Source organism: Spodoptera frugiperda, chromosome 6 (genome assembly GCF_023101765.2).
Source record: "Spodoptera frugiperda isolate SF20-4 chromosome 6, AGI-APGP_CSIRO_Sfru_2.0, whole genome shotgun sequence".
Taxonomy (NCBI): Eukaryota; Metazoa; Arthropoda; class Insecta; order Lepidoptera; family Noctuidae; genus Spodoptera; species Spodoptera frugiperda.
Window position 1 is genome coordinate 11,300,178 of NC_064217.1, and position 15,173 is coordinate 11,315,350.

At 33.4% G+C, this 15,173-nt stretch overlaps 2 protein-coding genes across 6 annotated transcripts in view; one reads left to right on the top strand and one right to left on the bottom strand.

The window, feature by feature from the left end:
• Positions 1-7,667, bottom strand: part of LOC118267380 (pecanex-like protein 1) — a 39,164-nt gene extending 31,497 nt beyond the window's left edge. For all 5 annotated transcript variants that reach the window (XM_050694232.1, XM_050694231.1, XM_050694230.1 and 2 more), the window contains exons 1-3: positions 7,160-7,667; positions 519-682; positions 73-188 (exon numbers count right to left, since the gene is read on the bottom strand). In XM_050694232.1, the coding sequence (XP_050550189.1) occupies positions 73-188; positions 519-682; positions 7,160-7,312 (433 nt within the window). In that variant the 5' untranslated portion in view covers positions 7,313-7,667. The remainder of the gene's footprint in view (positions 1-72; positions 189-518; positions 683-7,159) is intronic.
• Positions 7,668-8,200: 533 nt separating this feature from the next.
• Positions 8,201-13,735, top strand: LOC118267763 (mitochondrial 2-oxodicarboxylate carrier). The gene is made up of 4 exons (XM_035581938.2): positions 8,201-8,883; positions 9,679-9,951; positions 10,139-10,320; positions 12,637-13,735. The coding sequence occupies exons 1-4, from the start codon at positions 8,536-8,538 to the stop codon at positions 12,752-12,754; spliced, it is 921 nt and encodes a 306-aa protein (XP_035437831.2). The 5' UTR covers positions 8,201-8,535; the 3' UTR covers positions 12,755-13,735.
• The last annotated feature ends 1,438 nt before the right edge of the window (positions 13,736-15,173 follow it).

The following is a 15,173-nucleotide window of genomic DNA, read 5'->3' on the forward strand; positions in this document are numbered from 1 at the left end:
ATAGATCAATTATGAACAGATTCTAAAGGTATTTCCGTATAGTTTTGTAATAAATGTATGAATGCTTCATACCTATCGTGCTGTTATTAGGTTTGTGGTACTCAAGGGAAGTGACTGACTCGTTGTCACTCCCCGTCGCCGGCGCTCCGCCCAATTTCAACATTTGCATCTCCATGCCTTCGTCAGGACTGTGGAAAAACAAAAAAATGGGTATTTTTAACATGGAAAATCTTTAATTGTACGTTAATCAACTAGTGATTCTGACCCAAAAGCACGTTTGCTTAGCTGTTCTGTTACTCTTACGATCATTTTACCAACACGGCAGATTATCTTCAATTATACTAAAATAGAGTGCGATGCGGCCCAAAAGGAGATGGCGGGACGAACTCGACATCTATGACAAGGATTGGCCGCAAAAAGCTTTAAACAGAGAACAGTGGAAGGATGGTAGGGAGGCCTTGCCCTGCAGTAGGACGATCATGGCTTAATTTGAAATTAAGAGTGTGATGGCTACTTACGCAGTGTTCTCAGTGGCGTTGGGATCGCTGGGCGGCTGCACGATGATGCACTCGGTGGTGTCGTACATGTGGTGCAGGCCGTGGTTCAGCAGCTTCAGGCCGGCGAACAGCACCGCCACCAGCGCGCAGTATATGATCCAACCGAGACTCGCTGGCGGGAAGTACTGCGGACCGACAACACTGATTAATAACTTATTTTGAAAAAATCCTAATGGAATTTTGCCTGCGTGAAACGAATGAAAGTATCAATACCTCTTCCATGAGTTTGAAGCAATAGTTAGTATTTATCGATAGTCGCTAGCTACGATTTTCCACAGATGACTGGTGTAAAATTTGCCATAGTTAGTGAAAAAAAAATACGTAGTCGCTAGCGACTATCGACAGACACTATTGCTTCAAACTCATGGAAGAGGTACAGACTCTTATTGTGCCGCATCTCATACAAATAGATGCGGATATAAAAATAGATAGTTATTGATAGAAAGTTATAACTATTCAAATGGATGAATCGGAGAACAATTTCTTCCTCAAAGTAGGTAAGCTAGTTTTAGTAGATATCATGAATGTACAATATACATAATATAAACCTATAAAGAAATATTAGTGAGAATGCTAGACCATGTAGTTTTATAAATAGTTGAACAATAAATATTTCCCGTGGATCTAAGAGGTGCTAACTTCTGCGTGTGAATGCGTAGGTGTCAGCTATTACACGGATACACGGTGCAAACTGTTTATGTGTTTAGCAGCTTAAGGCCGGCTCCACATATTGGTCCCAACGCTCGTACCAACGTTGGACTGCAAACTCGGTGACGCCGGCTCCACACGTTGGCCCCAATATTGGCCCCAACGCTATTCATCCAACGTGTGGATCTAGAAAATGGCATTGGTCCCAACGTTAGGGCGAGCGTTGGTAGTTGGCCGGCTCGTGTCGGTTTCATCAAAGGAATCTGCGCCAACGCTCGCGATCTGTCCACACGTTGGCGCTTTGCTCAGTTCTGTTACAACACGCAGCGAGTGCATACGTCGAGCGAGAATGGCTTTCTCATCCACAAAATCGTCACCGGCTTGGACAAATGAAAAAGTAATAGAATTTATCAAGCACATCCAATAATATGGGACGCAACTCGAAAGGACCACAAAAATAAAAATTTATTAGCTGATGCATGGCGCACCATTCAACAAAATATGGGAATGAATTTCTCAATCGAAGATTTTTAAAAAAAGCGAGAATCGTTAATGAGCACATATCGCCTTTACAGAAAGAAAATTAGTGACTCTACTCGATCTGGATCATCAACAGATGATATTTTTAAACCAAATTGGTTCGCTTATGAGCTCATGGATAGCTTTCTTGCTCCGATTTATGATAAATCGAATACAATTACTATTAACACAGAGAGATTGTCTTTTTATTTTTCTCAGTAACAAATATAAATGTGCACTCATCATTACTATAAACGCGCTCAGAGCAGTTTCGATTTCTGTATCGGACATCTTCACATTGGCGTTGACGGGATAGAACTAGTTTATTAGCCAACGTGTGTACGTCACCGAGTTTGCAGTCCAACGTTGGTACGAGCGTTGGGACCAACATGTGGAGCCGGCCTGAGGCGTACACACGTTGGCTAATAAACTAGTTCCATCCCGTCAACGCCAATGTGAAGATGTCCGATACAGAAATCGAAACTGCTCTGAGCGCGTTTATAGTAATGATGAGTGCATTTATATTTGTTATGTCCAAGCCGGTGACGATTTTGTGGATGAGAAAGCCATTCTCGCTCGACGTATGCACTCGCTGCGTGTTGTAACAGAACTGAGCAAAGCGCCAACGTGTGGACAGATCGCGAGCGTTGGCGCAGATTCCTTTGATGAAACCGACACGAGCCGGCCAACTACCAACGCTCGCCCTAACGTTGGGACCAATGCCATTTTCTAGATCCACACGTTGGATGAATAGCGTTGGGGCCAATATTGGGGCCAACGTGTGGAGCCGGCGTTAGACTATTGATTGACGCGAGTTAAGAAATGATGAAAAAGATAGTGCAAATTATTTATCAGTTTTTAAATATTTTTGACGGTCTTTCCTGCTTCCCGACTGCAAAGCATGTCAGTTACAGAAAACCCCTATTTTGTAGAGGTGGTCCATCGTCCAGCGGTGGACTCTCATGGGCTATTGATGTAAGTACCTGTGTATGCATTTATACGAGCACCTAGCGTCACTACGGACAGACCAACGGACAAAAGACGTTTGACGTTTCCAAAGTGCCTAATTAGGGATTAATCCAAATAAATGCTTTGATTTTGAGTTTACCTTTTTCCCGAAAACTAATAGTTTTAGCGTCAAATCTCCCTTCTTACTCGAAAGAAACAAGAAGTGTATCGTGTTGTCCATTACAATTGTTAGAACGAAATAAATATTCATCGATTTGCTAATGATCTGTTCGCAAGCCTAATTAGTTTGAAGGCAAGCGGATATCGATGAAACTTAATTGGTATCGTGTTAGTAGTTGATTCAGAATATTTAGATGATCGTATTACATTAACGTCGTCATAGTTGATCTTATTCTGATAATTTTATGCAATACAACAACAACAATGTCACGCCTTATTATCCCGGAAGGGGTAGACTGAGGTGCACAATACGGCGCGTAATGCCGCTATACAATATACACCCACTTTTAACCATTTATGTTATAAATCCTATGTAATAGGGGGTGAGCTTATTGCCATATACTAAGCGTAATTCCAGACTCCGTGCTATTACTGAGAAATTTTCGAAATACCGAAAAAAGCCCAGTAGTACTTTGCCCGACCCGGGAATTGAACCTAAGACCCCATGACCGGCAGTCGCACTTGCGACCACTCGACCAACGAGGCAGTCATTTTATGCAATACATTGCATGTTAGTTTAGTAGTCTAATCTATGCTAATTATGACAAAGTTTAAAATATCTCGTGATTTTTAAGACTTAGCTAAAAACAGCTGGTTGTTTCATCGCGTTATTTCATAGTTACTACGGGATCTTTTCATCATAAAGTGGAGTTCGCTGAATCTTTTAAAGATTTTGGGTGCTTTATGAAAAAATTGTGCTCTCTGTGGATTGTCACATAAATTGGCTATTATATATAATTACGCCGTACTTTTTTGGGGAATACCAGGCAAAGTTATGCTGTTATGATAGATAACTTAATCTCGTTATCTTGTCTATCGCATTTTTTGCATTATTTCTCAAACATTGTCGCATACAAAAATATATCAGGAATGCACTGCATCCGAAATTAACTTCTAATACCATAAACATAAGACATAGTTTCTGTAAACAACACATCAATTAACTTGGTCTATGTTCATTAAGTTAATGGAGAATAATAACTCTGAATGCCACACCTTCTAATCTAAACACCACACATACCTATATGCAGATACCTATGTATCTTGTAAATAGGTCAATGTAAATTTTTGCCACATAATAATACCTATTAACTTTGAAAATAGATTTTTCACAGCAAATCTGCATGCTCTATTTACATTAAAGACATTTTTTTTTTTAATATTCATAGACTTCCTTCGTAATGGAAATAATGTAGCAATATACAGGCTTTAACTGGATCAAATCACTGCAGTATTTTTCTTCTGCTACTTCTGCGAGTGGCCATTACTGAGGTCACTCCTAAAAAATCGAATATCACGGCTTACCAAGAATTGTTAGGGCATAAATTGCATCTGTTTGTTATTAATCTTATTATTTTTGTGTGATAAACAGATAAAAAGAATTATGAATTACCCTAGACTAGACATCATAGAACTCAAAACTTAGTTTCATATTCAGCAAATACTAATAACTAGGTAAGTAGTTCTTTCAGAAGTAATTCAAACGAAAATACATACAAGATCTTGTAACAATATAAAGCTGCATATTACAATTACAATACAGGCCAGTATCCGTCAATTTATAACTGTGTGATTGCTGCATTGAGGCTGTCATCACTCAATGAGGCAGAATTGATAACTTTTAGAATACTTTCAAGTGGCTAACTGCCTACATGTAAGTATGAATTGATGTGAAACAGACGGGCAAAGTATTGTTGGATGTTTGTGTCAAAAACTTTCCATAATCACATGAATATTTTTGGTAAAATATTGAGCCTGGAATAGGGAAGATGACTAATTTTATTGTAATGCCCGTCTTGTAGATTATTTTAAATGTGTGTATTTAAAGTACACATACATAGTATTTTTATTTTCTTATGGAAACAAATACTTTCGAAGATACATCGATTTGAAATACATATAGTGTGACATCACTTCTCATTACATTTTTTACGTAGAAATGACGTATTTTGCTCCCACTTCTAAATTTTGATTAGTTTTATCTAAGTATATCTTATTTACCAAAATAAAAAAAAATATGTGTCTAGCTAATATTTTTCATTACCTAACTGATGGACTAAATACTTTTAATTTTCATACCTCATCATCATTTCTAGTTCTAATATGTTTGGTAAAAGTTTCAATTCAATTAGATTTTGGCAGTTACAGAAATAATGCACATTTATATTTACTAGAGAAGAAGGAAAATGTTCAAATATTATACATATTACAAAGAAACTCTTTGATTGCATATATTACTCACTCACTTGCTTATTGTGTGGTACTAAAATAAGTTAATGACTGTTTAAAACAATGTAAAATCCCAGCATTCATCACAATAAATAGTAACATAGTATTGTAAGTATTGTGACCATTGTATAGTGAATAATTTCATTCTTACATTACTCAAGTTACACAGTTGTCATGGCATACCTCAGCTTTAGATCCTACTAATATTATAATATCTATTGACGCAATTGTCTGCACTGTTGGCACAGCAGCTGAGCAAGATACGCCTGCTCAATATGTAGCGGGTTTAATTCCCGCACGGAGCAAGCAGAGAGCTCTTTGTGTGATCCACAAATTGATGTTTCGGGTCTGGCTATTGTGTGTATGTGAATTTGTATGTTTGTCTATGTACCCATAATACAGGAGAAAATATTAGTGTGGGGCAGTGTTTATAAAAAATAAAACCTTGGAAAGTTTGTGAGGTGTCGTTGTATGTATGTTTGTTATACTTTCATGTAAAAACTACTGGATTTATCTGGATGAAATTTGGCACAGTGAATGTTTACAGATTGGGATAAAATATAATCAACTGTTTTATCTTAGTAATGAGGGTTAATGAGTAATGTCAGTAAACTCAACCTCAATAATTCAACTTATTAGTTTACTATAATCTTCTGCCAATCTTTTTAAAGATTAACAGGTTCTGTTTAGTGTTGTAAAATCTTAAATTCAGTACTGAATGAAATGTTGTAGGTCTACCTTGATTTATTATTAGCTATGACTAATTCTATAATCGAGTCTGGCTAAAAATAAGCCTCTTAATAATAGTGTGAGAACTATTTCTGTGTCTATACAGATATTATACTTCTTTGAATAGATTTATTATCAGAACTTTTTTGTTGAAGGCTCTTGAAATAACTGTATTATTTTATATTCAACTATTTAAATGTATACTTGTATGCCAATCAGGTTCTATTGCATAAATAATAAATTGATAGGTATCACACTTATATTATAAATGTGAAAGTTTGTATCTCTGGATGTTTGTCCATCAATCACACTGAAACTAATGAATGGATTTTGATGAAATTTTGTATACAAACAGTGTATAATATCTGATTTAGGTGCTAGGATACTTTTTATCCCACAGGAATGCATATAATGCTGCTGCCAAAAGCTAGTATTTAATACCTTATTAAAAAATTTAGAAGGTATACTTGTATTGTATGCTTATCAGGTCCTTTGTATAAGTAACTAACAAAGAGTTAGGGATAATTTAAAATCATTTAACACCCTGGCCATTAAGTAAAAAGTAAATAAAGTAAACTGTTAGCTGTTTGGAAAATAAAGTACCTAATTAGTGTTTGTAGTTGATTTCTTGGGTTATAGTCCAATAGTAATTATATTTGGGTCATAAAAATGTCTTATGAGACAGTAGATTCTCTATGGCTAACTAATAGTAAAACTCATAACATTTTCTTATAGGGATAATTTTGATAACTTATAAAAAAGTTAGTAATTCATATTGTATGAATAAGTTTATGGACCTATTTAGTATTGTAGTGTTTTGTGTATGTTTAAAAGTTATAATTATTATGTTAAAAACCTGCCTAAAGGCACTATTTTACAGTTCAGATAAAATTAAATAAAAATGGTCAATAAAGGAGGTAGCAATACTAAAATATACACAACACTACTATCTTGATATTTGAACAAAAACTAACCTATAAAGTGCTCAATTACATTTAATTTGTTGTGTTAATTAAAACGTAATAATAATGGATAAACAATGTAAACTAGATCAAGTATCATGGCCTACTTCTTGAAAGAAATAATTCGCCTTGAAGGTGCTAACTGTTGACAGATCAATCTTAACAGTTTTATTGCTAAGGCTTCATAAGGGCAATGACCATAATGACTCAAGTCACACTACTGAATAACAATCATCTCAACCAATCACCAGTGACCTGCTTTACATTTCAATCACTTACAAACCAACTAACTAAAAACGTTGAATGTAGCACTGTGATCCAACTCACCAGGTAGATAGAAAACGGCAAACATAGCAGGAACAACCACACATATAAATGCACAGTGTTGCAAAACAAATTCTGATGAGGATCATAAAACCATCCCCCAGTTAACGATGCCCAAACACCTTGGCGTAATATCTCTAGTGTCTGCGAACCCATCTTACACTTTATGTCCACATTTCCGTGTTTAATTCACTATCCACCCACACCGACACTGTTTATAACACACGAAATCATTTTTCACATCTGCAAATTGTTAATACCACTGCCATTTTGAAAGAAAGATTCCACGCGAAAATGGACTTTATAGACATTGATTGTTTGCTGAATACACGCGTCCTCCTACATCAGCAGCGAGTCCTTACTCTTATAAACATTTGTAAATAGCAATACGACTAGTCTAATCAAAATATGGACAAACAAATTAATATATTTGAGCTAAGATACATTGGATGAAATCTGCGAAACAACACTTTCAACTGGAGACTCATTGACAGCTAACGTCTGGGCTGCCATTCTCTTTATTCGCAGTTAGTGATGTACATTTTCCGTAAATCTGCAATAACCGTCTAATGTCATCATTTTTTTATAGTAGTAATATTCAATTAACTGTCACTTGTCGTTTAGGGACTAAGTAGTAAATAAAAAATTATTCATACACAGGAATCGAATTGGAATTGTGATTTTAAACCAATACGTATTGAAACATAATTAAACACATTGTTGACAAACTAATATCCAACACTTGGTAGTAAATATGGAATTTGAAGTGAAATAATTGCTGAAATATAATAAGATTTTTAGCCAGAAGACGTTCACTGCTGAACATAATATTTCCCCTCTGAACAGCCACCCCAATGGCTTCCTTGATAAGTTTTCAAACTTTTATACTTTTTGACGTCTTCATAATTTCCCTCCGACACAGCTACAGCTAGGTGACACATGTCAATGTCAACATCATATCGAGCACAAACAGGTTAAAAATGTTTTAAAAACGACCTTATGTGAACTGCATAGCTTTGTTATTGCCATGACCTACAAGTGTTCTCACAATATTTGGTTTCATTTAATAATCAACTTTAACATAACGAAGTAACGTTGAATTCTTACTGTTTTGTAGTTATTCCCTTTCGCTAATGTTGTTTCATTCGACTTATTTTGTTCATTTGCTGTGATATTTTGAAGAGAATTGTGCATTTTTAGGTTTTTAATATACTTTATTTTTTGTTAAGTTGGTTATTAATTTATTTATTACTTTGTGACAAGATATTTTGGAGCTGGTTTGAACCATAACAGAAAACAAGTGCATTTTATTGGAAAGAAACTACAAAATTAAAGAAATTTATACAATTTAACTTAGTGAACTCTTCTAAAGTGTAAAAATGAGTGACATAAACACATTATTGAAGCAAGCTGCAATGCAGATAGGAGCCGGTGGTAGTGCAGGATTTGTTGAAGTCCTAATCATGCAGCCCCTGGACCTAATAAAGACTAGGCTGCAGTTGCAAGCCACCAACAAGAACCTACCAAGAACAGACCCTCATTATTACACTGGAATATTTGACTGCGTACAGAAAATGTACAAGCATGAAGGATTATCATCATTCTACAAGGGTATTTTGCCTCCTATCTTGGCTGAAACACCCAAACGAGCCGTGAAGTTTGTTTGCTTTGAACAATACAAAAAACTTGGTATGACAATTCTTGGTACCAGTACAGCAACACCTTTAGTGAGGATATTTTGATTTTATTTTTGTTGCTAACACTTTCTTTCTTATTCAAGAAATGTTTAAATGAAACTTTCATTTAATTTTTTGCTATTTTCCTTTAATTTTTCTTAAGAAGTAAAAACTGCTATGAAAATATGTATATGAATTAATATTGAAAACTTAAAGTTTGTATTTTAAAATACCTAATTTAAAAAAAAAAAACTGTTTTTATATTTTTCTGACTGACAATAATTAGCCTCAACAGGAATTGCATAGTTTTTATTACTATAATCAATTTAAGATTTTTTTTATTTAATAAGAATAAGATGATTTCAAAACACTAGATAAGTATTCATATTATCAAGAAATGAACACAACAAATAGAAACAGAGTCAACTGTCTGATAAGAGCTATCAAATACTCAAACAGTTTAAAAATTATCTATTACTTTATGACAGCAAAATATTCCTCAACTGATAAATCAGATGGAATTATAATATGACAAGACTTTTAAAACAAGATTTTTTACAATGATATTATAATATATAATCTGAGGATTTTTTATGAGTCTTTATAATATACTATAGTACCAAAAAAAAGGAATTATAAAATAGTTAATATATTATGTACATATTTACAATTTAATGAAATATGTACTTTATATGAAAATAAAATATTTCATTTTATAAAAAAAATCCTTACAAATATAATACTAAATTTACAATCAACATTCTTATTTTGTCTATAATTCAAGCCTCTTCAGTCTTCACCCGTTACTTAATTAGATGTAAAAATTGAACCATATTTATATTTCAGGTATTTTCATTAGCTGGACTTGGAGCAGGTATAACAGAAGCTATATTTGTAAACCCATTTGAAGTAGTAAAAGTAACGTTAATGGCTAATAAGGCTAGAGGGAAAGAGGTCCCAAGCACATGGTTTGTGACTAGACAAATTGTAAGAGAACATGGGTTTGGCTCCAGAGGGTTAAGCAAAGGTCTGACAGCAACCATCGCCAGAAACGGTGTTTTCAACATGGTGTATTTCGGATTCTATCACAGTGTAAAAGATATTGTACCTGAGAATAAGGTTAGTATTTAGTTCATAAAATTATATTTTTTTAAATCTTGATGATTGTAGCATATGTCCTATCCCACAATAGGTTAAAAATAAAACAAGACAGATTTTTCATTATTTTTTTTATTAAATTATTAGATAATGCTAATAAATAAAGAACAGATATTTTTTATCTCATAGTTATATTTATTTATTGCAGGTACCAATACTAGACTTCTTAAGAAAGTTGTGCATCGGTTTCGTAGCAGGATGTCTAGGATCATGTGTCAACATACCGTTTGACGTGGCCAAAAGCCGAATCCAAGGTCCGCAGCCTGTAAAAGGAGAAATAAAGTATAGAACAACTACAGGAGCAATGATAACGGTGTATCGGGAAGAAGGGTAAGTAATAATTTATTCTTCTTGAATTAAGGTTTAAGTTCCACCACTAGATATTCTATTCAGTAATTCAGTATACCAGTCAGATTCAAGGTATCCCAGGCTACTTCTGCTACTTCACAGAATAATTGCTAGAGATCAGACACTAGATACTTACTTCTTGGATCAAATTCAATCTAATTCGAGCAAACTGTGGTGTGAGGATTTCAGTAATTTCCCCAACATTCTGCGAATATCTATAAATACGAATTTGTACCCAAGTACCTACTGGTGCAAACTGTCTTTGCATGAACTGGGCAATACGCCAATACTCTCATGAGTTAACAAAAGAAATATCTTTAAAATGTTGTCGGAAATCGAAAATCGGCGCTTGCAGAACATTGAACTTTATTGGCTGGCAAAATTATTACAAAAGGTAAACAAACCTGTGAGGTCGCTTGAAGGTCTCATTTCTGAACATAAATTAGGTACAAAGTGTTTATTTCCTATTATTTTCCTCGTAGTTATGTGGTGCCTATAATAAGTCTTTCGCACCTTTCCTATTGGTATTTCCAGTACTGATATTTCAACCTTTATGTACATTGATCCTGAATGAATGCGCAAACGCATAGCGTCTGCAGTGACCTAGTTTGTGGTAACAATGTTATAGTTACGCATTCCCGTAGTTACAGCGCTTGTTATTTGCGGATTTAAGTATAGTGACATACTTGCAAACATGTAATATTACAGGTAAATTGTATGCAAACATTTTTTCACCTCAGCTACAAGTTTATATTGCTACTATATTTAATTCATTCAGTTTTTTGAGTGACAATTTATTAGGCAATCAAATACTTACTAAAATCAGAACTGAAGTAAAACAAAAAAAGTTATTTTAATTGCGAAACCTTAATTAATGCATTCCCAGGGAAGTTTCTCTGGGTGGCTTGCCATTCGGAATGTATTTAAATCTACCTCTGAAATTAAAGAAGTTAGTCTCATTTAGCGTTCAAGTCCCAGTAAAACAAATTAGTTATCGTTACTCTACCTACTTACTTATCTCTAGTTTGTACTGTTTGTCTATCTATACAATACAAGAGCTTCTTGTATAACTTCTCTCTATTTAATCACGTATTGCATAACTTAATATAAATAGTAATTTATCAGATACGGAGGTAGGTAGAGTAGTTAGTTAAACATTAACGTTCCTTGTTTACTTTGTCACACGACATTTGGAGTTCATTAGCTGTATGTAGGTAGTGCAGTGAACTAACCAGCCACATTTAACACCAGCTGCATGTATTCGTGTTTACCGAGTAATCTTCATTTATGTCCAACTGGCTATAGTCCAAAATCTTGGTACCGAATAATGCAGTAAAGGTGCAATTCTTTACCTACATTATTTGAATGTTAATGATGGTGGAATTATGCATACAATGACTTCCCTGTTTTTAAATAAATGATGTATAATTAAGTTTCTGTTAGTTTAACTTGAAGTATATTTCGTATAGAAACAATAAAATTATTATTATGCTATAAATTATCAGTCAGTCAGAATAATCAGTTACATAAACTGAAAGCAAATACTGTAAAAAAAGACCTTTATGCAAATTAACAAACTACAAGAGGTATATTTTTTAATTTAATTTAGCCAAATGAAGTCATCATGATAGGGTATTTGTAGTTTCTTATTGGAATTCAAATTCTCGTCCATTATCAGAGCTTTGGATAAATCTGGACAATTACGGATAGATGCCGCACTATCACATAATATGTGCCACTTATTTTAGCACTTGATCGGCTAATAAATAGAAATTATGAATGAGTAGTAGTCGTGACATAATTAGGTAGGATTTGTGCGTAACTAGACTAGTACACAGAGTTTCGCAATGTTGAATCAATTTTTTAAGTCCTCATGTCTTGAGAGACCACTGGAAAGGTACCTAGGTGTGGCGACAAATGTAGGTATCCTATTCGGCAGTCACCGACAACTGATATGCTCTAGGGATAAAGATTTATTTGACAAATCTTTAGATTTGTTTTGTGCAACTGCCACTCCAATATAAGCGCCTAAGTATCTTTGAAACGAGATACTGAGATTGATAGTCTGTTGTCATGTGATGGCTTACTACAACCGTGATATTTAGTCCATTTAAATAAAAATCCAAGAGTTTAAAGGCATATTGTATCTAAGGTACAGACTTTCATCCCATTTATTTTGAATTGGATAATTGGTTGAGAATGTAAATATACTTAACCATATCATTTTCTAGGTAGGTAACTGCTTAAGTACTAGCTTTATATTAGTATTTTTCAAAATATGTTTTTTCTTGTTTTCAGATTCCGCGCCTTATACAAAGGTCTGGTTCCAAAGGTTATGAGACTGGGGCCCGGAGGAGCTATAATGCTGGTTGTATACGAAAAAGTATACCATTTCTTACAGACCAAGTTTATGTAGAATTAATTATTTATGACATAAGTACAAATAGTAACTCAACGTTACGTAGAACAAATAATCATGTATTGTATAACTTGGCTGATAAGATCGCCTGTGCTCAGACAGCTAACGAAGCTATATATTTTATATATGTAATACCAAAACTATAACATGTTTACATGCGACCTGTAGTCTTATATTTTATTTTGATATGTTATCTTATTTTAAAACATATTTTATCTAGTGTTGTTTTCTGTTTCATACTTTTGTATATTTTTATGGTCTTGGAATTTATTTTTATAAGACAAGTATATTTTTCATAGAGAAAGTAAAAATCGATGTTATATTAGATGCAAGTAAAAGTAAACTTCGTCTACGCACAATCTTATACACACAAAAATTGTATCACAACAAGCCTTAGCTTCATCTGATAATGGTGAAGGTAATAGAATAGGTGCTATTATAATAATGACTTACGTTTTGGATGATAATGTTTAAAAACTTAGCGCTTTTAAACTAATACAATTACACTCAGTTAAGATAATATGATGTGTGTACCTAAGTCTTCACTACAGTGTGCATCATAAACTTGAAAGTAGTTGAATGTAGCCGAATTGACGCACCTGAGTTGCACAACTTTCATACAGAATTTAAGGATATTAGTACCTAAATACTGTATATTTTTTTGAGAATAGTTGAACTCGAATTGTTACTAGTACTTTATGTATTTTTATATATGTATATCTTATAAGCAAAATGTAGTGCAATATTTTACAAATGCAAGATAACAAAATAAAGTGTAAGTTATAAGGATAAGTAGGATTAAAACCAAAGTATGTATAAAGAAATATTGATATTAATTGTATAAACACACTCTTATATCGAAATAGCTATATTGTCAACAAAGCATTTTTATGCATTTATCTAGACACACGGCAGTGTGTCCGCCAAGTTCGAGCAAAAAACCGACACACCGGCCGTGGGTTATATTACACGAACCATTTTTCGACCCACCTATAACTCAAAATCTATTTTATCTACGCATATGAAATTTCTAGTATCTGTCGAGATCTACTTACTTATCTAAAATACAAAATTTCATTAATGTACCTATTGTAGGTCTTGAGATATTGACGTCAGAAAATCGCTATTTTTACTATACACTCACTGACTGACTCACTCATCACCTAGACCACTTCCAATGGTCGTATTGACTTGTAATATTTCATGGATAGGTTTTAGGTCAAGGTAAAGGAAAAAATCTGAAAATGGCCAAGTGTTAGATTTTAAAAATAATGAAGGTGTAAATTTACCCCTAAGGAACTAAAACAAAAAAATTATATATATCTTCCAATGGTCGTAACCTAAAATTCGTATACGAATGTATTTAATAAAGTAAAGTAAAATTTTATTTCATAAAAATATCTTGCAAGTTCCATACAAGACCTCAGTTAAAAATATATAACTTGGCACGAAATAGAAAATTATATACTTGATCATTGTTTAGTAGGTTTATGTGTTGAAAACTTGCCAACTTGTTATATCATTTTTAATTTGTGAATGGAATACTTATTTATACCATTTTAGGCGAAGCATTCCAATATTAGAACTTAGCCTTTCACATTTATGTTTTGGGTGGGTTATTAATTATTTAAAACAATGGGGATTTGGCACAAATAAGTAAGTTTGACTTTTTACTATTGATCTAAGTGAACAACGAAGTCAACTGATATCTAGCAACTATACCTACCTAGCTAATTTTAGGTAATTATTTGTTTATACTATATGAAATAATACAAATGCCGAAATATTGATAGATCACCGTAGTGTGTGTATTTTCGTAATATTTTATACTTGTTAGAACATTTGTTAGATTTTTTAACTGTTTTCTTTGTAAATTATATGTATAAAGCTAGTGTAATAAATTCTATATAGTAAAGTGTCTGTTTTATTTCATAAAAAATATTTTCAGTCATTAATATCTTGCAATCGACAAATAATGTAAAAATATCAACTAACTCACAAACATCAATTTTGTTAGGTGTGTTGAAAATTTCGAAACAATTTTGTTAGGTGTGTTGAAAATTTTTTGAGATTTAGATGAATGTCGTGTGATAATAAATGTTTGTTTTAAAAGAACGATCCCCACTCCTAAGCCATAGCATAGCTAAATATTTAAAGTGTGTATAATTTATTTGACTGATGTGACCTCATTTGCATGATTCGCGAGTTTGTGCAACGTGTACCTAGTTAAGAATAAAGAGACTTTAAGAGACCATAGGAAATCTACATTATATCAAAAAAACAGTTAATTTCATTTTATGCTCATAATATGTCTAAAACCAAATAAATTATCTAATTTTGAAACATTAAATATCAATCAAAAATATTTCGTAAAAACCGTAACAAATAATTTTTATCGGTTTTTAATTAAAAGCAC

What these genes read in the sequence shown, in the direction of transcription:
- LOC118267763 (XM_035581938.2), top strand. Translation starts at nt 8,536, where the DNA reads ATGAGTGACATAAACACATTATTGAAGCAAGCTGCAATGCAGATAGGA. An exon ending in ATATTGTACCTGAGAATAAG is followed by an intron (nt 9,952 to 10,138) that starts GTTAGTATTTAG and finishes TATTTATTGCAG; the next exon opens with GTACCAATACTAGACTTCTT. An exon ending in ACGGTGTATCGGGAAGAAGG is followed by an intron (nt 10,321 to 12,636) that starts GTAAGTAATAAT and finishes TCTTGTTTTCAG; the next exon opens with ATTCCGCGCCTTATACAAAG.